We start from the raw sequence: 19,462 nt of genomic DNA, 5'->3' as shown, positions 1-19,462 counted from the left end.
CGTGGTTGTGAGGGGTGTGGGTGTGTGTGTGTGTGTGTGTGTGTGTGTGTGTGTGTGTGTGTGTGTGTGTGTGTGTGTGTGTGTCATTTGTAACCAAAGTTACTTTCATGTGGCTATATCAAGCCACATTTCCACCAAGCGGTTCAGAGGTCGTATCGAGCGCTGGTTTTGCCAGAGCTGAGATTCAAAGACAAAACCTCATTGTGACATCATTGTGACACCGACGTGCTATCTTGTGTCCCTTTCTAATTGGCCAGTAAATTGAACAAAGAAATGAAACCCGACTTGGTACAGGGCAGTGTACACTACAGAAACTACAAACACACATTTTAATCCTCCCCCTGCGGTATTTTTTTTTTTAAATAATGCTTGCTTGTTTGTTTTTTTCTGCCTTTCCATTCCAGATGGAAGTAGGCGGACATTTTACACAACAATGGACAGCAGTCTTTGTCAGACCAGCAGTGCTAGAAATAGTAACTAAATAAATGAAGCAAGTCACTGTAAAATGGTCAATAACTAAGTCAGTAAATCAAGAAGTGAGTTATAGAAAACCCTTCGTCTGTTCCGATTGAAAGTGTCCGACTCATATTTGTCAAGGGCCACTTCGGAGTGATGGTGAACCCAAAGAAATCAAGCCAAGTCTACTTTAACACAGTTGAAATTTCTTTCCTCTCAACCACAGGAGAGAGAGGAGCCGCTGCGGGTACCCGCGCCGCCATCAACACAATAGTTAACAGAAAATGACAAAATAATACAACACAACACAGAAGACACAGACAGTCGTGCAATCTTAACCGCTTTTCTGCATACACTTTGTTGTTACTCAAATAGCAGCCGTACGGAAATGTCATGACAGCAGAAGGCCCACATTCCTCGGATAATGAAAGGACGCTTCTTCTTGTACAGCATATTAGTCGCAAAATATGGGAGAAGTGAAAGAAGAGCAGCATGCCTAGTCCTCGTTTGATTTTGTTTACATGGGTGACTAATGTATGTCGAAGCAATAACGCATTATGTCCGGCCCAATGCCCTTTTAGAAATGAGTGACTAACTCATACTTCCAGTCGAAAGCAGACACACACACACGCACACGCACAGAGGACAACACCACAATAGTCCCTACAGATTCTTGTCATCACAACCGTGCAGCGCTGTAGCAGGGAAGTGGTCGAGGGGCAAACTATCCCAGTGAGAGCGCAGCTTTGTGAGGGTGCTGTCGGTATTCTGCCGAGTCCCACTTAAAAACAGTTGACTCATCAAATGTACTTTCCGGTGTTTTCCATACAAATGCAGCTGCAGTTAAAAAAGAACATTGATGGAATGTCGCGGCCCCAACCACCCATCCCATTTCTGGACCGCTTTGTCCTCATTAGGGGCACGGTTGATCTGAAGTCTGTCCAAGCTGACTTTGGGCAAGAGGCCTCGTACACGCTGGACTGGTCAGCAGCCATTTATAGGGCACATTTAGACAAACAACTATTCACACTCACATTGGGAGTCTTCACATCCGCACAAAACGCCGGGTTGGTTTCCTAACTCGCTCACTGAGTTGCAGAGCTGAAGAAGGTCACCGTTTTGGAGTTGTGTTGTGAAGCACAGTGAACCATCATTTATCGCGGGGGTTACATTCCAAAAAGCATGAAATCCGTGACGCGGTCAGTGGAATTGCTCCTAAAGGTTCGGCCAATGTTCAACATCCTTTATTGTCCTCGAGTCCGTCGCTCACGAACACCATTTTTAGGTGAAACACGAGCAACAAAAGATACAATGTACTGTACAACATTCCTACATGCATCTGAAAAACATAAAACACACATTAGTGTCATGTAAATGTGATGGTAGTAGACCCACAAAAGCAGGGAGCCAGGAGAAGTAAAGTGTATCTAACCAAATGTATATATATTTTTTTTATATAAAAAGACATAGCAGGTCGGGATGGGCAAAATGACACGGAACTTCAAAGCTTGTGTCGAGTAAAAGTGGGCACGGAAAACGAAGTCTCGTTTCGAGGCGCGCGTTAGTGACGTTACGTCACGTGACCAGAGGGAATTGACGTCTCGTTTGGGCTGCGTGTGGAGCGGAAAGGTCACGTGACCAACTGCAATGCCTGTCGTAAAGTTCAAAACAGCGTACAAAAAAAACCACACACAAGAGGAAACAACTATGAAACAAAATCAAATATAATCTAAACAAAAGGAGAAGCGTGACAATTAGTCATGGCCACATCCCGTTTCGCCTTCTAAACGGGGATTTAGCAGGAATTCCGATTAAATCGAAGCTCTTTTGTGTATTTTGCTTACTTTTAGGTGTGTACGGATCACAGACACCGGCTTGGGCTATTTGTCCACAATGTCATCATTGCGGAGCCTCTACCTGCGCTGGTGTTGCCAGGTAACAAAATATACACGACTTGATTCAAAATAACGTTCACGTCTGTGGCCCTCGCAAACATTCGAGTTATTGTTTATTGTTGCGTGCGATTTTTGTGTGGGGTGTGCCCAGGTGCAGGATTTTGGACTGCAGCATTTGTTTGGAATGAGGAGTCTTCGTCTCCTCTCTCTAGCAGGTACTGTACGATTTTTGTCGAGCCAAAACATGATCATAACCAGTGATTCACAACCAACACTGTACGATTTTTGTCGAGCCAAAACATGATCATAGCCAGTGATTCACAACCGGTTCACTTTGTGTGTAATTATTGTGTAATTTGCTCGGGTTGTTGATGCCAAGGTAAGGTGAGAGCAATGTAATATCGTCGATGAAAATATGACAGTGAAATACGTGCGAATGGACTGTATTTCTTCTGATATTTAGACCACACCGTCATCTAGTGGTTGCTCCGGAGAAATGAACAAGGAAACAATCTCCTCCATTCAATTCTACTCCCGCGTGTATAATCATTCAAACATGTTTCCCAACCTGTACTCCCTCGTTGAGATCTTATGAATTTTCTTAATCATTTTTGCTATGCGAAAAGCCCATACAACACATTCAAAATACTACATTCAAATTGAAATTCAAATGTATTTTAGCTGCAATGGCTTCATTTGCATTTCCATTTATTTCATTCAAGGAACAAATCAAATTCGTAACCCAAAGTTCCCCTGGACGGTATGAATTGTTTCCATCGTGTAAAAGAAACATTGCTGCTGACGATCCAGTTAACCTCCACTCGTCGCCGGGGACGGCGAATGAGCCTGTTTACACTGCATTCCATGTTCATGTTTCTTTCACGCAATAGTGTTCAGACTGTATAATACATCGAAGTTGGCAGCGATTTTATTGGAAATGGTTACAACAAACTACCGTCAAAACATACAGATTCGTCGTGTCACTGGAGGTACATTGTAACGAGCTTCGACTAGTAAAAGAACACATCAGGTTGTTTTTAATGTCATTATAATGCAGTGCATTAAGTATTTCTAAGTTTTTTTTTTTTTTTTTTACTGGCCCCGTTACGCACTCCCAGACATGTGTAAACAGATGAGTGTCCCTCCTTCAGGTTGCCCCCTGATCACCACGACCGGCCTATCGGGCCTCATTCAGCTGCAGGATCTGGAGGAGCTGGAGCTGACCAACTGCCCGGGAGCCACCGCCGAGCTCTTCAAATACTACTCGCAACACCTGCCGCGCTGCATGGTCATCGAATAAGACCAACGCCTCGTCCTCGGCAAGCCACCGCAATACTCCGACCATCCTCCTCTTTCCTCTTCCTCACTCTCGTCAAAATGCAGCCCAGGATGTAGTACACCGTTCCTCATCTCTTGGCCCCCCTCACCCCGCCGCCCTTCTTCCTCCGCACCCGCATTGAGTAGGCTGAGCAGCAGGAGGACCGGACTACGAGGAGAGAAGACAACAGCTGCTACGTGTCCGGATGGCGTGCAAGCGAAAGGCTCGGTACGACGTCTTGTCTGGCCGCAATTTTCTTTTGGGAAGGGCGCGGGAGGTTTCAGACAATACGCCCGTGTGGTCTCCCACAGCAGATCGCAGCTGCGGCAAAGTGGACTTCGCAAAACACAAATGCCGACTTTGGTTTCGCTGTCCTGGTGGAACTCACACATGAGCTTATACACTTTAACCACACTCGCACACATCGTGTATGTGGTCAGTGAAACAAGACCACAAGTACTAATGGTTCTTTTTCATCACTCTGTGTAATATAAGCCGCTGTTTTTCTTCCTCCAAGCTTCAGTGTTGTCTTGTTCAGACACAAACCAGCCGGTCATGAAATCCGACTCCTCGGATGGAACTTTTCTCTTTTTCTCCCTCTTTGTACGTGTGATGTATGTGTGTCATGAACACATAGGTTCTGGTCTTTTTTTTTTTTTTTTGAGGTGGGGTGGGGGGATATCACACCCTCTTTTTTTCCCCCCATATCTTATCAGAAGTTCAAAAAATAATAATAATACAAAACATGACGGGACATTTACAAAACAACTGTTTACATCATTTGTCCTTTTTGTTGGACTCGTACGCTTGACGCATTTCTTGTTTTACATTTCATCACATTTCTTTTTCGCAAGACAGTGAAATTCTAGCTAAGGCGCTGTCATACGCTATCACTTTTGTTGTCTTTAAAGGATTCGTCGGAGAAGTGGTAGAAGAGTGTGAAAAAAAGTGAAGAGTTCTACTTTTTTTTTTGCTGGAGAAACTTTACTGACGGTTTGAAGTGCTTTTGCCTTGAGAGGTGTCCTTATTGGCAAGGCCGTACCCTGCCTTGAAATGTTGAAGTCAGATGACAAAGTGTCAGTTTGAAGTATTTCTCGAGTGAAAGGATGTTCCCTTTTGGAACTTCACTGGAAAATTGTGGTCGAAACACACCGATGGTTTTGTGTTTCTATTTTCAAGTGTGTGTTTCGAGAGATGAACGTGAAGTGTGGACTCCCGCAGTCAGGGGATTTCAAGACAGTATTTATTGACTCTGCCTCAGAGAGTTTTTGTTTTTGTTTTGGGGGGGGGGCGGTTTTCAGCAGCTTCACTCACAAATTTTCAGAGAACATGGTTTGAAGGCACATCAGCGTATCACGTTATATTGTCATCCAAAGCCTTTCCGTAGTCTCCCAGTAAGCGATCGTCCCCTCTCCGCTCAAGGCCAAGATAATTTAAGAACTTTGAAACTCCTGAAATGTAAGAGAAATGCCAGGAAATGAGCTCATCCCGGAGTTAGTGACAAATTTGCGGATGCCTTTTGTGCTACCCTTTGTTGTCAGAGGTCATGCATGGCTGAGTTCAGAGAAAACACAATCAAAGTGTCAAAAAACAATCAGGCCCCAAATTGTAAACATCTGCAGGAACATTTATTTTATTTTATTGAACAGGTGTCTTATGACTGCAAATGGCACAAAGGCAAAAGATTGTAAGACGTCAAAAGGCTCCCGCTAACTTTTCGAGAAAAGCTTTTCAAGTGTGACAAGCACTTTACGGGAGGAGCAGCGTTGGACCGCTGCCGCTTAGGTCCTATTCGGTTGCCCATCCATGACATTTCCCATCGTGTGTTATGCACTCCAATTCCAAGCAAAGAAAATCCATGAAAAGATGGCGCTTATCTTATTAATCGGGTCCATAATATCTCAAGGCACAACTGTATGTGTGAGAGAAAGAATTGGCAAGGGTTCAAATACAAGCTCGATATTGGTGGAGGATTTTAAATCCAGCGTCAGTGTTGCAAAATGAGCCTTAGAATGACAAAGAAAAGCAAAGTTGAGCTCCTATGCATCAAGTGCGCAAGGCGGAACAAACACAAAACGGCATCTTAGAATTGGTGTGACTCTGAAAACTGCTATCCTTACAAAACAAAAAACATCATTTCAAAGCGAAATTATTTATTTTTATAGCATTGGTTTGATATTCAAAGGAGATGAAGATGCCTGGGAGTGAGCCACACTGCCACTTTTTTCGGGCTGTGGATTTTTTTTTTTTTTTTTGCCTCTAATATGTCGTCAGACGTGCTTACTGCCAACTGAAAGGACTGGCTCAGTGACAGCCGGTGTGAGGTTGTGCCAAATAAATCTGCAGCACCACGCGTGGCTGCTTTGCCTTGTACGCGGACTGTACAGAGGTGGACGGTGCATGTTTTGTTTTGTTTTTCGGGGGTGGGGAGGGGTTGATCTGGTTCAGTATTTCAACAAGACTGTCTATCTGTTCATTGTACATATTTATTTATCTATTTATTTCTATTCATTTGGGTCTCGCCGAAATGGTTTATTTATTGAGAGACATTGCTTCAAATTTGCAATGATTGCTGCGTTCGATTTCTTTTCCTGCCTGACATTTCAACCCCTAAAATAAATATTTGACCTAGTTCTGACATGATATACTCACTGTCATTGTCTTGAATGTGGCAAAAAAAATTATATATATATATATATTATATATATATATATTATTATGTCTGAGATTTTACCTGTGTCATGGCTAACAAATGTTTACACTATACTGATACTAAAATGATGAAGGGCAAGATTTGCGATTTGGTCGTGCTAAATGAAATCTATGGAAGCTGATTAAGGACGAAAAATTGCTTTAACCTTGACCAGAATTAGGCTGTTGTGTATGTTGATCATGCCATCAATAGTATGACAGAATATTTATTCAAGGATTTGATTCACCATTATCTATTTGGTGTTTCGATTTTGGATGAAATGTTAATGTGTCCGTCGTATTCAATAGCCTACACACAAACAAAAAGCTCTAGCCATCAGGTGTATAGAGGTCATTTTGCTATGTCTTGAAATTTTAAACAAGGTACAGCTGGCGGGGGGGAAAAAAAGTATTTCAGTGTAATATTGTAAGCAATGTCCGAGCAGAAATGAATTCATTGGGTAACGGATTGTATATAGAACACAGCCTTTTTTCATATAAAAGCAAGAGACAAGCAAATGCTGCAAGGAGTCCATCAGGGTGAATTCTCTGAGAAGTAAAAGTCCTGAATTTAATGATGACTGAACACAACATTGTCTGTAATGAGCTTCCATAGGTTCAATGCGAAAGTTTACATATCATCAACGGACGTGCTCAGTCAGGCATTTCCAATCTCAGTCCACGGTACATTAGCTAAGGAACATTTTCAAAAACAAAATTGTACCTGTCGCTTCTACTGCTGTCCACCGTCTTTGTATACATCTGTCACCATTTTGTTACTACAACCCTTGTACAGCACAACTTTCAACAGTCAAAATAAATATAGACCTATTACTGATCATGAAAATATTGACGCCGTGTGTGTACATTCCACCTGCATTTTATTGGGCTTTTGTTTCTTTGTGTCTCAGCAAAGACGAGACAAGCGGCTTGCTTGGAAATTGAAGAGAAAATGTGTGAGTTATTCAACTTCCCTGCAAAAGAACACCGTCATGACCCGCAACATGACTGCTCTTATATTCGCAACCCAAAACCAAGGAACAAAGAAAAACAAATACCCGTACACTTGCAATTGTCAATTAAAAGTGTTGAATTTGCCTCCCTTACAAAAATATTGAGGAAAAAAAATGAACGTTAACAAGCAGTGAGTGAGGCAGCGGTACAAAATGATGAATGGATGGACGTTTCGAGAGATTTGTCACGGCGAAGAAAAAGGCCATTGCATTCCTGTACAGCAGGCGGCAGCATTGTCATTTAAAGAGTGTGTTCGCGTTACCGTCCCGCCCAGAAGAAGAGGCGGCAACCTTCCGCTTCGCACGAGAAGCCTGAAAGAGACATAAGTTACGAAATCAAACCTCCAGACGAGTCACGACTTCTCTTCCATGACGTCCCAGCAAATGGGGCTTGACAGATTCTGTAGCCCTGACGGGTCAGACCAGTTCTGGGTGAGTTAGGTTTGTTCTCCTCCGTTTTTACTTTGTTTACGTCTGTTTTGCGAGGTACCGGTCACCGGTTGCGCATGCTAGCTGACTAAATTGATCAGTGAACGTTTCAACTCCGTTGCAGTTTATTCCGCTCGCCAGTCACTTCAATAACCGGCTTACCGACATTTTTTTTAAATTAAATTCAGCGTGTCTGGCCTTGCATGCACGAGCAGTAATTATAGGGAAACTGTAAATGCATTTTCGGTCTACTCAAAGACATCGTAAACAATCACACATGACTGACTAATGGAGAGGCTCTTGAAAGCCTGTCGTGTGTGCAGTTTTCCCAGTTTTGGTATCCGTTTTAACGTCGATCCCAAGCAGTTTTGACTTGCTTGCTGATCCCAAGGCAATCGTTTTTAAAATCTAAAGGTGGAGGAATTGACTTACTTTTGAAGCAAGAATGACTTGCCTCCTAGGTAGACTTTGTATTTAATCAAGTCAAGTCGAGCTTTATTGCACAAATATGATCTATGTGCAACATACAGGATTGGCATGCCGTAATTTCGTATGATGCTGTGATTGACAGTAACTGAAAGATATACTGTATATGCAAAATATTTGTTTGACGAAAAAGGTCACTTATTTTAATAAAAGATGAAAAAAAAATCTTTGCGCACTTTTGCTCTTACATTTACATCAGTCCCCATCAGTGAGACGTGTTTATGAAAGCACACACCCAACCAGCGCCCAGAGTGCCGAGTCAGCTGGCGTGCGGACATGCAAGTGCGCACGCCGTTGATCTGAAACTGGGAAGTCAAGTCATTGTTCCCCACGGCATGCAGAGTCATCGTTCCAAAAAACAAAAATTCACACACATGCAGAGCACAACACATGCGCCACATACGCAGGACCAAGTGCAAGTAAAAAGCACGCTTTGACTGAACAGAATTCATGAGCTGCAATGCTTTTTTTCTTTGCAGTTGCCTCACTTGTCTGGTGCTGACGTGCGTTTGCTGGCTTACAGCCAATCACAATGATTGTCACAGACACCACTTTGTAGACTGGCATCGGCGGCTCGAGCTTTCTTTTACATCTGGTAGAAAAACAACGAAGGATGAAAAAAAAAAAAGCTCAGAATAATTCACAATTCAAAACACATCTTGGGTACTTCAGCTTTGTTCCCGCCTGCGCCATGAATGTGTTGAGCAACATTCTGGACTCGTGTGCATTTTGTGTTATGAAACGATGACTGTGGAGCGCAAAACAAACGATAACCTCCCAGCCTGATCTTCCCTGCCATATCTGCAATGCTAAAAATCATAAATGTTACTTTGACACGAAGGAAACTTTTATTTTATTAAACACGACGTGATTGGAGGCAAAAAAAAACAAAAAACAAAACAGGCAGTATTTACCTGTTTGTGATATCCGCTATGGGAAAATCAGGACGCCGATAACGACGACTAGTGGGGGGAAAAAAATAAGATTTGATCTGTTTCTTCTTCAGATCTCTCCTGTGCACAGCTGTCGATTTAGCGTCTCTATTGTGGCAGCTAAAATACGTGAATATAAATAAAAACGTAGAATAATAAGCATAATATCCTCTTCCTTTGCCTCACCTAGGATTGGGACCGCTCATGGAATACTACAAAGCCAGACTTTACCCAGTGCTTCCAGAACACCGTCCTGGTGTGGCTGCCATGCATCTACCTCTGGCTGTGTGCCCCCATCTATCTCATCTACCTTCGTAGCCACAATCACGGCTACATATGTATGAGTCACCTCAACAAAGCCAAAACTGTGAGTCCTACAAACATTACATCGTTGTGTACGTATGTACCTTCGGGTATTCTACCTCGATTTGATCGTGCAAGTTCAGCATCACCATGTTGGGATGTTGACAAGTGTTCTTCTTTCGTCAGGCTTTTGGCTTTCTTCTGTGGATTATCTGCTGGGCAGATGTTTTCTATTCTTTCTGGGAAAGAAGTTATGGCAGTAAAGTCCCCGCGCCTGTCCACCTCGTCAGTCCAACCCTACTGGGCTTCACCATGGTGAGGGAATTGTTCGAAAGTGCCGTGAATGAAAATCAAGTGCCTGTGAAGCTGAGAGAACACGACAACTCGTTCAGCCAGCTCACAATCATTCAAGACATAGCCTGCAGATATTTGGAATGTCGTGGAGAAGAAAGAAGCCACCGGTGTACAATTTGGATGTGCTCTTTTTTTCCCCCCGCTCCTCTATACATTGTCAAATCGGGACTCGGTATGGGCAGGTGACTCTGGCGCAACCGTGGTGCAAAAAAACAAAACAAAACAAAACCAATCTGATTGGGACATCCCAATGTTTGTAATGACAATAGCAAAACAAAAAAGATCTATTTCTACACTTGGGGAGTGTCCTCATATATTTCTATGCGCGTTCCAGTTGCTGGCCACCCTGATGATTCAGTACGAACGATTGAAAGGGGTTCAGTCATCTGGAGTGTTGCTGTTTTTCTGGCTGCTGGCCTTGCTGTGTGCCACAATCACCTTCCGGTCCAAGATCCTCCACGCCCTGGACCAGGTTAGTCCACCACTTTCATGGTTACCGCAAACGACGGTCCGTGTTTTCACGTCCAGGTTGACATGTATTACAAATGAAGAGTGTCTTCATTCATTCCAGCCGTCAACTATCTGCGTGTGGAGGTACACCACCTTCTTTGTGTACTACACCCTGCTGCTGGTTTCGTTGATTTTGTCCTGCTTGTCAGATCGGCCTCCACTCTTCTCCCAAGTCGTCAAAGACTCCGTAAGTCTGTTTCCTGTTGGCTCACGTGGCGTCAAACGTGTCACTTTGATGATGGATTTCAGTAATCCTTTAGTTTTCGTGGTTAATGGGGACCTTGTTCTTTTTTTTTTTTTTTTTTTTTTTTTTTTTTGGATCTAATTGATGTTTGATTTGGTATCGCTAGAATCCTTGCCCTGAACCTGGAGCCTCTTTCCTTTCCAAAATAACATTCTGGTGGATCACCAGGTAAGTATGCCTCAAGTAAATACACTTCCTTCATCACACTTTTGGCCCTGTGGTCATGGTTTATGAAAGACGGTTTCATCCAAATCTGGATCAGCCACAAAGCACCATAAATTATAATACACGTGAACTTTGCATCATGAATTGCGTGGAATTTCATTTATGCTTCCCGTAATTTGAATTGCAATTCTGCTTCGGATTTATTGCCTCAATTCAATTCTGAATTTTGTACAGAGCTGACGCAAACATTGTAAAAGGTTCCATATGCACTCGGTGACTTTTGCCATTTGAATGTCATAAACCCCCTCTCCCAATAGCCAGTCTCGCATGTTTGCTTGTGCGAACCATCTGACATATCGTTCCCTACCAGGATGATGATGAATGGCTACAAGCATCCCCTAGAGGAGAAAGACTTGTGGTCTCTGAACCCTGAGGACCGGTCACAGAAAGTGGTGCCAAGGCTGGTTCAACGTTGGAACGCAGATTGTCAAAAGCGAAAAAGGTCAGAGGCCCAATGTGGTTCATTCATTCGAAGGGGGTGCCCTCCTCCTGTCTTAAGATAAGAAACTGAAAATTCCGTTTAAGACCAGCATCGTCTTTGAGAAAGAAGAGAACAACAAAACAGTCAACAAATAACCCAGTATTGAGTCAAGGCATAGATTACAAATGACAATATTTTACCAAATAAATAACAGATATTGTTTAGGTTTTGGAAAGAATGGTTTGATGTCATTTTGACTAAGCTGTCTCCGGTTCTTGGTGTTCTCAGAACAGAACTGAAGACATTGTACTCTCCCCGGCCGGCTCAAAACCCCCACACCAAGAAGGAGAGTGGCGCTGCGGAGGAGTCTGAAATCTTACTCGTCAAAAACACCAAAAGAAAGGAGCCCTCCCTCCTGTGGGCTCTGTGCCTGGCCTTTGGGCCATATTTCCTCATCTCGTGCCTCTACAAGTTCATCCAAGACATCCTCATGTTTGTCGGGCCTGAGATCCTGCGGTCAGACAACATTCAAAGCATTGCCGTGACGATGACATTTTGCCGTCTGATTAATCACCGCAATTGTTTTCGCTTGATGATCTGCAGGCGTCTGATCCACTTTGTGAACAATTCCAGCGCTCCCTACTGGCATGGCTTCTTCTACACAGCTCTGCTCTTCATTTGTACCTGTGTACAGTCGCTCATCCTCCAGCGGTATTTTCACATCTGCTTCATCACAGGCATGCGCCTGCGCACCGCCATCGTTGGAGCGGTCTATCGGAAGGTACTTCCTGACACTTACGTTGCCGTGTCGTGGCGCCAAGTATGAAGTCGAATTTTCGCGAGAGGGAATCGTTCATCACTCGTTCTCTGCTCCTTCAGGCCTTGGTTATCAGCAGTGCGGCCCGCCGCACGTCCACAGTCGGAGAGATCGTCAACTTGATGTCGGTGGACGCTCAGCGCTTTATGGATCTTATCGCTTATATCAACATGATATGGTCTGCCCCCTTGCAAGTGGTGCTAGCCCTGTACTTTCTCTGGCAGGTAAGAATCGAGTTGACACGACAACCAATGCAAGATCTACTCTTGACTTTACCTCTTGTGGCACACAGTGGAATTTTTATGATTTATTTATTTATTCCTCGACCCAGAGAAATGACATATCGTGCAAAGAGTTTGTCTTTTTTGAAAAACTGTTGTCCTTACTTTCCCCCCCCTGAACAATGAGTCATAGAAATGATTGTGCCAGGCCTAATTGTGATCATGTTTGTGAAATCCTTCTTGAATGTGGACTTTTGTGTAGAACTTGGGTCCCTCTGTTCTGGCTGGAGTGGCTGTGATGGTTCTAATGGTTCCAGTCAACGCTTTCATTGCCATGAAAACCAAAACTTATCAGGTGAGACTTCTCCGACCGGCACCATTTTAGGGATATTTCCGCTCTGATCTAAAATAATTAGAGACCCCCTACGTTGGTGGGACGTTTCCAACTCTTTATTGTCAACTAGCGCAAAGCCAGAAAGCGAGCTTTTTGTCCCTCAAAACTCTTGAATGGATTTTGCACGTGTTCCAAGTACCTGACGTACCGTACAGCTTGTGTTTTTTTTCTTCATGCAGGTGGCTCAGATGAAGAGTAAAGACAGTCGCATTAAGCTGATGAACGAGATGCTGAACGGTATCAAGGTGTTGAAGCTGTATGCCTGGGAGCTCGCCTTCAAGAGCAAAGTATCCGATATCCGTGAGAGCGAGCTGCGGGTACTAAAGAAGGCCGCCTACCTTGGTGCAATGTCGACCTTCACCTGGGTCTGTGCACCTTTTTTGGTAAGGGCAACAAAGTACAATTGTCATATATATGTCTGTGTGCGTGTGTGTTGGCGGTCTAAATAAGTCGAATAAGAAGAATAATCATGATTTTAATAATGCATTTTATTTGTCAAGAAATCTCTTTGACATAAAAGATTTGAGATAAAAAGAGAAGAATTGACATAAATGCAACAAATACTGTAGAAATAGAAGACGAGATTGGCAACTGCCACCCGTTCCTGTCACAATGATGACCACTCATTTCTTTCTCATTCGGCAGGTCGCCCTGTCCACTTTCACGGTGTACGTGCTGGTCGATGACAAAAATGTGCTCGATGCCCAGAAGGCCTTTGTTTCTCTGGCGCTCTTCAACATCTTACGCTTTCCTCTCAACATGCTGCCAATGGTCATCAGCAGTATGGTGCAGGTCAGTGCGAGTGACAATCAAACACTCCGGAACTCGTGTTTTGTGATGTACACTTGGAAGAGTTTGAACACTGAGAGCATTTACCATCTTAAGGCGAGCGTCTCCTTGAAGCGACTGAGAGTGTTTCTATCACACGAGGAGCTCCAGGAAGACAGTGTCGAGCGCAAAGCACTGGTTGGCTGTGAGTCTTTAGGTCTTCCCTCTTTGTGCATTTTGACTGAAACGCGGGTACATTTTACAAGCGTGTATGTCATTTTCTTGCCCCCCTCCCTCCCCCGGCAGCCTCAAACAGTATATCCATCGTGGATGGAGTTTTCAGCTGGTCAAGAACGGAATCACCGACACTCAAGATGTAAGTGTTCCTACATCTTAGACCTTTGTCTGACTTCTTTGTATTAAGTTTTGACACATAGATTTCAGAATTTGCTCTCCATAGTGTCGTTTTCTTTACTTTGTATTTGTCCACATGTGTCTGCAGGCTGAACGTGTGCATCCCAGACGGCGCTCTTGTTGCCGTTGTGGGACTCGTCGGTTCCGGAAAGTCCTCTCTTCTGTCAGCCCTGCTTGGTGAAATGGACAAACTTGAAGGAAGTGTGGCTGTCAAGGTGCATTGCTGTAAAAGCATACTGAACTTAATCCGTGGAGGGACGTTCCGAATGCACCCAGCGTGGACGGCAGCAAATACGTTGCGGTTTGACGAAACTTCCTTAGCGGCTCAAGTAGCCGACGCCCGCTGCTTTTTGGCTGACATTGGGAGCTGGCTGTGTTGTACGAGTCCCGGTTCCCACAGATCACAATGATGATTTTGATCCTACATTGTTGGTTTCTCTTCGCAGGGTTCAGTGGCCTATGTTCCCCAGCAGGCCTGGATACAAAATTCCACACTGAAGGAAAACATCATATTTGGCCAGGCTCTGAGTGAAGCCTGGTATCAGCGCGTCGTGGCCGCATGTGCCCTTCAGCCTGACCTCGAGATCCTGCCTGCTGGAGATTCCACAGAGATTGGCGAAAAGGTCTTGGTTCATCATCCACCACACATCCGCGTTGTCTGAAATGTTCCATGACGCTTGTGTGATGCGACCTTCACTCCACTGGTGATATCTCATTCCAAAGCCATAGGCTCATATTAGACATTTCTGTAACATAGTTCTGTACATAGTCTCTTCCTACGGCGTCATTGGCCCCCTTTACACAGCCTGTAAAAGCAGCACATTTGTTTTTTCTGTGTTGCTGTTCGGTTTGAGCAGCACAACTATGGAGTCGCGGTCAATGCCTTCTAAGGCTAACGGACACGGGAAATGAAATTGTCACATACTGTGCCTGATGAGCTGTGCCATGTGAAAGCGGCAATTTTTTTTTTTTGTTTGTTTTTTCTGGTAATATCCATCACTCTTTCGTATGTTTGCACATCCAAACTGTATGACTATCTTCTCTACCTTTATGGACAGGGTGTCAATCTGTCAGGGGGTCAGAAGCAGAGGGTGAGCCTGGCCAGGGCCGTCTACTGCGACCGCACGGTCTACCTGCTTGATGACCCCTTATCTGCCGTTGACGCGCATGTGGGAAAACACATATTTGAGCAGGTCATTGGTCCACAGGGCTTGCTGAAGGACAAGGTGCGTATGACGGTGCGACAAATCCTGAAAGTGACAACCTTCACCTCATCATCTGAGGCGTCGATGTTGATGTTCTTCCGTGTGTGGGCGTATGCAGACCCGTCTGCTGGTGACACACGGGCTGAGCTACTTGCCTCAGGTTGACTTGATACTGGTCATGGTGGATGGAGAAATAACTGAAGTTGGCTCCTATCAGCAGCTCATGGCCACCGAAGGTGCTTTTTCTGAGTTTCTGCACACCTACGCTAGCGTTGACCACGGAGACGACAACGGTGAGACACGCTGCACTGAGTGCAAGGACACACAGCGTATAGCGCGTTTGGTTGTGATCGTTGCAAATGACTTTCCGTTTTGTTTTCTTTCCCTCCCGAGCTTTAGAATCGAAGCCAAAACTAGTCATCAAAGGAATGGAGAACGGCAGCGCAACTGGGCTTGCTGGGTTCGTATAAATGAACGACAAAAGTGCCAGGCGCTAGCTCTTAGCGGCATTTGTCTGACCATAGCATGTGAGGTGTATCGAAAGTTCCACCGCTTTTGTCGTAAAACATACTTCAAAGAGATCGTACGGCAATTTTATTTTGTTCAGTACGTGAGAAGAGGCAACTTATGGCGTGATAACACATGGCTGCTACACCATGACAACGTGCGTGCTAACACTGCCCTGAGCATGTGACGATTCCTGGCCGAATATCACAGTTGCTAATGCATCCTCCACACTCGACCCGACCGGGTTCTGTGACTTTGTTATTTTGTCGCCTTTCCGCGCTTCTCCCCTTCCCCAAGCTCACATTGCTCCTCAAGGGTGTGGGAGGACATCAAGGATACTTCCAGGAGTTGATGAAGGCGCGGCAGAGAAAATTGGAAAAAAATGTGTCAAACGCCATAGGGATTTGACTGGGGAGGCTTGTAGTTCGGATGTGAAATGTCCCGTATCTTTTGCGACACAAGTCCCAGAACTTTTCTGGCACACCTCCTAGGTCTATGAATGAATATGTTATCCAATTAATGAAAAAGATGACCCCCACGTGGTCACTTAAAGCTTGCATTTTCATTAGGCCTGATGAAAGCAGCAGTACGGCCAAGCTCCCCCAGTCAGACGAGGAGAAAGAGGAGCTCGGCAAAAAAGCCAAGGAAGCGGGCAAACTAACGGAGGCTGACAAGGCCAGCACAGGACGGGTGGGTTGACAAACGACCGCAACGCATACGTTGCTCCAAGTGCGGTTTTCTGACCATGAGACCGAATCGGTGTCTTTTCACGCCCACAGGTCAAGCTGTCTGTGTTCTGGGCCTATTTTAAAGCAATCGGTGTATTGATCTGCGTGGCTCTGCTGCTGTTTTTGGCTCATAACGTGCTTTCACTGCTCTCGAATTACTGGCTCAGTCTCTGGACCGATGACCCAGTTGTTAATGGCACTCAGCCTCAAAGGCAACTGAGATTGGGGGTTTATGGTGCTCTTGGCCTGTCCCAGGGTGAGTACGGTATATTTTTGGTTTCTGTGTGGCCGTTTGTCTTTCATTCTCATCTTAATTGATGCCGTCGAATGGGGTTGGGCGATATGTCTGAAAAGTTTATTTCATGTATTGACGGATATCGAAAATGATTCCATTTCTGTTCATTCATTGATGCTACGATCCAAAATAAGGACCCAGTGAAAAAGGGCTGAATGCCGGACGGTCATTGAATTTGAACACATATATGTACTGACCAATTGGGAGTTGCACACACCTCTCAGCGCACTGTCTCACTTGTGGCTGCACAAACAAGCGACCACGTTGCTGTCGATGAGTCCAATAGGAATCAGCTCTTCTTATCCCCGGCTGGGAATTTTTGGTTTACAGAATTTAAAAAAAATGTTCTCCAGTATAAGAGAGAGTATGCGCAATTTCGTGCAAAGTAAAAGGATGCCTTTTTTTATGTGTGAGAACTCACGTGTGGATTTGGGATGTGATGGTTGATGATGTATGCGTAGCTTACAAATGGTCAAAATTGACAATTTTTGTTTGTTTGTTTGTTTGTTTGTTTTAACCATGTAAATCTCACCGTTGTGTTGTAGGGGTGGCAGTCTTTGGTTACTCCCTGTCCATGTCCATCGGGGGCATTCTGGCGTCTCGCTACCTTCATCAGTCCATGCTTTACGACGTCCTGCGCTCGCCTATATCGTTCTTTGAGCGAACCCCCAGCGGTAACCTTGTCAACCGCTTTGCCAAGGAGATGGACACCATTGACACAGTGATCCCCAGTATTCTGAAAATGTTCATGGGCTCCATGTTCAATGTGATAGGTGCTTGTATTGTCATCCTGATCGCCACACCGTTTGTGGCGATCATCATTCCCTTCCTCGGTCTGCTCTACTTTTTTATACAGGTTAGTGTTTTCGAACACCCCACCAAGCTGCCTTCATTACTTTGCCATTCATGTTTCGGTGCGATTTGTGCTCACGCCATCCGTTGCACGTGAAGTTCTACTTTGACATGGTAATGTTGTCTTGAGTTATAGTCGCACTTCTGATCTGCTCTTTGTTCAGAGATTTTACGTGGCGTCGTCACGCCAGTTGAAGCGCCTGGAGTCTGTCAGCCGTTCGCCTATCTATAGCCACTTTAATGAGACACTGCTGGGTACGTCCGTCATCAGAGCTTTTGGTGAACAGGAACGCTTTATACGGGAGAGCGATCAGAGGGTTGACCATAACCAGAAGGCCTACTACCCCAGCATTGTAGCAAACAGGTAGGATGGAATCGGTTTGATTGCGTTTCCTCAAGTCGTGGCCACCATTACCACACCAACTTTGGTTGATGCACAAAATAGTGATAGCCGATCCCGCTTTTGTACAAAATTCCTGCGATGGATTGAACTCACCGGCTCACTATTTGAGGAAATACCACGACTTTGGCCACAATTGCTAGAATAGAAATCGAGATGATCGTAAGTCTGCTGCTTGATGAATTTCACGTTGCGATGTACGTGCAGATGGCTGGCAATCCGACTGGAGTTTGTCTGCAACTGCATTGTGTCCTCTGCTGCTTTGTTTGCCGTCATCGCCAGAGAGAGTCTCAGTCCAGGTATCATGGGCCTGGCCATCTCCTATGCCCTTCAGGTAAACCTAGCCGAGCAATTCCTCGCTCACTTTCTCTGCAATTTGGTCGAGAAACGAAAAAGTTCATCCCTTTTCATGATTCATGCACTGTACTTCTAAGAACAACCGCACCAACGCCTGCTTTTCCATAAATGTCCTCCGACTCCGACTTTGAATCCTTGTAAACAGATTAGCTTCATTTATTTGGTTCAGAGGTTTCGTCTTGACATGAATATCATCCTCCATTCACCTGGCTATCCCGTCTCACGTGCAGCTGACGGCCTCTCTGACCTGGCTGGTGAGGATGTCCTCCGATGTGGAAACAAACATAGTTGCAGTGGAGCGAGTCAAAGAGTACAGTGAGACAGAAAAAGAGGTCACGAAAGTCGCCGTTGCTTGGATGGCAGATGTCTGTGATCCGGTACTAATTTGGACTTCTCATCCTACGACCACCAGGCTGAGTGGAAGCGCGAGCACTCCGGCCTGGACCCCGGGTGGCCCACCGAAGGGCGCATAGAATTCAGAGGCTTCGGTCTACGATACCGTCGCGATCTGGACCTGGCCATCCGTAACATCACAGTCAGCATTTCAGGAGGAGAGAAGGTCTGACATTGTTTTGTACATCGACAACTCACATCGGTCATCCCTGCAGTATGCCTCGTGCATTCGTAAATACGCTCTGAGTGCGGCACGCTGCTTCATTCGGAAACGCGGAGCGTTGTTCAAATGTGCCTGTTTGGTTATTCACGGTGCCGGTCGCCCCCCCAGTACGTCAGGCAGTTCAAGGAAAGGCAACAGTCAATGCGCAATAATTGTGTGACTCGCGTTGTGACAATCTTCCTCTCAGGTTGGGATTGTCGGTCGCACAGGAGCAGGCAAGTCATCCCTGACACTGGGCCTGTTCAGGATCATTGAGGCGGCACAGGGGCAGATTTTCATTGATGGAATTGACATTGCTGAACTTGGCCTCCATGAGCTCCGCTCCAGAATTACCATTATACCACAGGTCAGTGCTGGGATGGCATAAAGAACTCAGAGATGAAAGTGGACTTTTCTGAAAATTCCGGAAAAAATAAATAAATAAATGTGCGTGTGTGCGCGCGCGCGCGCACACACACATGCGCGCACGCGCACGCACGCACGCACTTGGCCGATCAAGCATGAATTAGTTTATACAAAACGCTATTCAAATACTTGACATTCAATGATTAATCTTCCTTTTGAGTGCACACGTGTACCCTTTGTGGCTTTCGTTCGGGCCGGAAATTTGA

At 45.0% G+C, this 19,462-nt stretch overlaps 2 protein-coding genes and 1 long non-coding RNA gene across 4 annotated transcripts in view; all 3 read left to right on the top strand.

The window, feature by feature from the left end:
* The window catches only part of fbxl16 (F-box and leucine-rich repeat protein 16), a 14,806-nt gene extending 10,697 nt beyond the window's left edge, over positions 1 to 4,109 (top strand). The window contains exons 5-7 of the mRNA XM_019884880.1: positions 2,307 to 2,391; positions 2,503 to 2,566; positions 3,503 to 4,109. Coding sequence (XP_019740439.1) covers positions 2,307 to 2,391; positions 2,503 to 2,566; positions 3,503 to 3,651 — 298 coding nt within the window. The 3' untranslated portion in view covers positions 3,652 to 4,109. The remainder of the gene's footprint in view (positions 1 to 2,306; positions 2,392 to 2,502; positions 2,567 to 3,502) is intronic.
* A 797-nt stretch (positions 4,110 to 4,906) lies between these two features.
* LOC109524781 (uncharacterized) lies at positions 4,907 to 6,312 on the top strand. The gene is made up of 2 exons (XR_002170012.1): positions 4,907 to 5,318; positions 5,362 to 6,312. It is a non-coding gene; the product is annotated as an uncharacterized LOC109524781 (long non-coding RNA).
* A 1,350-nt stretch (positions 6,313 to 7,662) lies between these two features.
* Positions 7,663 to 19,462, top strand: part of abcc1 (ATP binding cassette subfamily C member 1 (ABCC1 blood group)) — a 15,755-nt gene continuing 3,955 nt past the window's right edge. The window contains exons 1-28 of one of the 2 annotated variants that reach the window (XM_019884813.1): positions 7,663 to 7,805; positions 9,411 to 9,587; positions 9,710 to 9,838; positions 10,212 to 10,349; positions 10,449 to 10,574; positions 10,738 to 10,799; positions 11,167 to 11,298; positions 11,566 to 11,793; positions 11,881 to 12,058; positions 12,157 to 12,318; positions 12,578 to 12,670; positions 12,889 to 13,092; positions 13,355 to 13,501; positions 13,595 to 13,682; positions 13,784 to 13,853; positions 13,980 to 14,106; positions 14,338 to 14,514; positions 14,950 to 15,117; positions 15,215 to 15,389; positions 15,496 to 15,556; positions 16,173 to 16,293; positions 16,383 to 16,587; positions 17,172 to 17,482; positions 17,643 to 17,842; positions 18,086 to 18,212; positions 18,466 to 18,567; positions 18,648 to 18,794; positions 19,039 to 19,197. In XM_019884813.1, the coding sequence (XP_019740372.1) occupies positions 7,743 to 7,805; positions 9,411 to 9,587; positions 9,710 to 9,838; positions 10,212 to 10,349; positions 10,449 to 10,574; positions 10,738 to 10,799; positions 11,167 to 11,298; positions 11,566 to 11,793; positions 11,881 to 12,058; positions 12,157 to 12,318; positions 12,578 to 12,670; positions 12,889 to 13,092; positions 13,355 to 13,501; positions 13,595 to 13,682; positions 13,784 to 13,853; positions 13,980 to 14,106; positions 14,338 to 14,514; positions 14,950 to 15,117; positions 15,215 to 15,389; positions 15,496 to 15,556; positions 16,173 to 16,293; positions 16,383 to 16,587; positions 17,172 to 17,482; positions 17,643 to 17,842; positions 18,086 to 18,212; positions 18,466 to 18,567; positions 18,648 to 18,794; positions 19,039 to 19,197 (4,077 nt within the window). In that variant the 5' untranslated portion in view covers positions 7,663 to 7,742. Of the gene's footprint in view, positions 7,806 to 9,410; positions 9,588 to 9,709; positions 9,839 to 10,211; positions 10,350 to 10,448; positions 10,575 to 10,737; positions 10,800 to 11,166; positions 11,299 to 11,565; positions 11,794 to 11,880; positions 12,059 to 12,156; positions 12,319 to 12,577; positions 12,671 to 12,888; positions 13,093 to 13,354; positions 13,502 to 13,594; positions 13,683 to 13,783; positions 13,854 to 13,979; positions 14,107 to 14,337; positions 14,515 to 14,949; positions 15,118 to 15,214; positions 15,390 to 15,489; positions 15,557 to 16,172; positions 16,294 to 16,382; positions 16,588 to 17,171; positions 17,483 to 17,642; positions 17,843 to 18,085; positions 18,213 to 18,465; positions 18,568 to 18,647; positions 18,795 to 19,038; positions 19,198 to 19,462 lie in introns of both variants that reach the window. The other variant, XM_019884812.1, reaches the window with a different exon arrangement.

Source organism: Hippocampus comes, unplaced genomic scaffold (assembly GCF_001891065.2).
Source record: "Hippocampus comes isolate QL1 unplaced genomic scaffold, H_comes_QL1_v1.1 scaffold46, whole genome shotgun sequence".
Taxonomy (NCBI): domain Eukaryota; kingdom Metazoa; phylum Chordata; class Actinopteri; order Syngnathiformes; family Syngnathidae; genus Hippocampus; species Hippocampus comes.
Note: the sequence above shows the minus strand (reverse complement) of the source record. Positions and strands in the feature narration are given on the sequence as shown.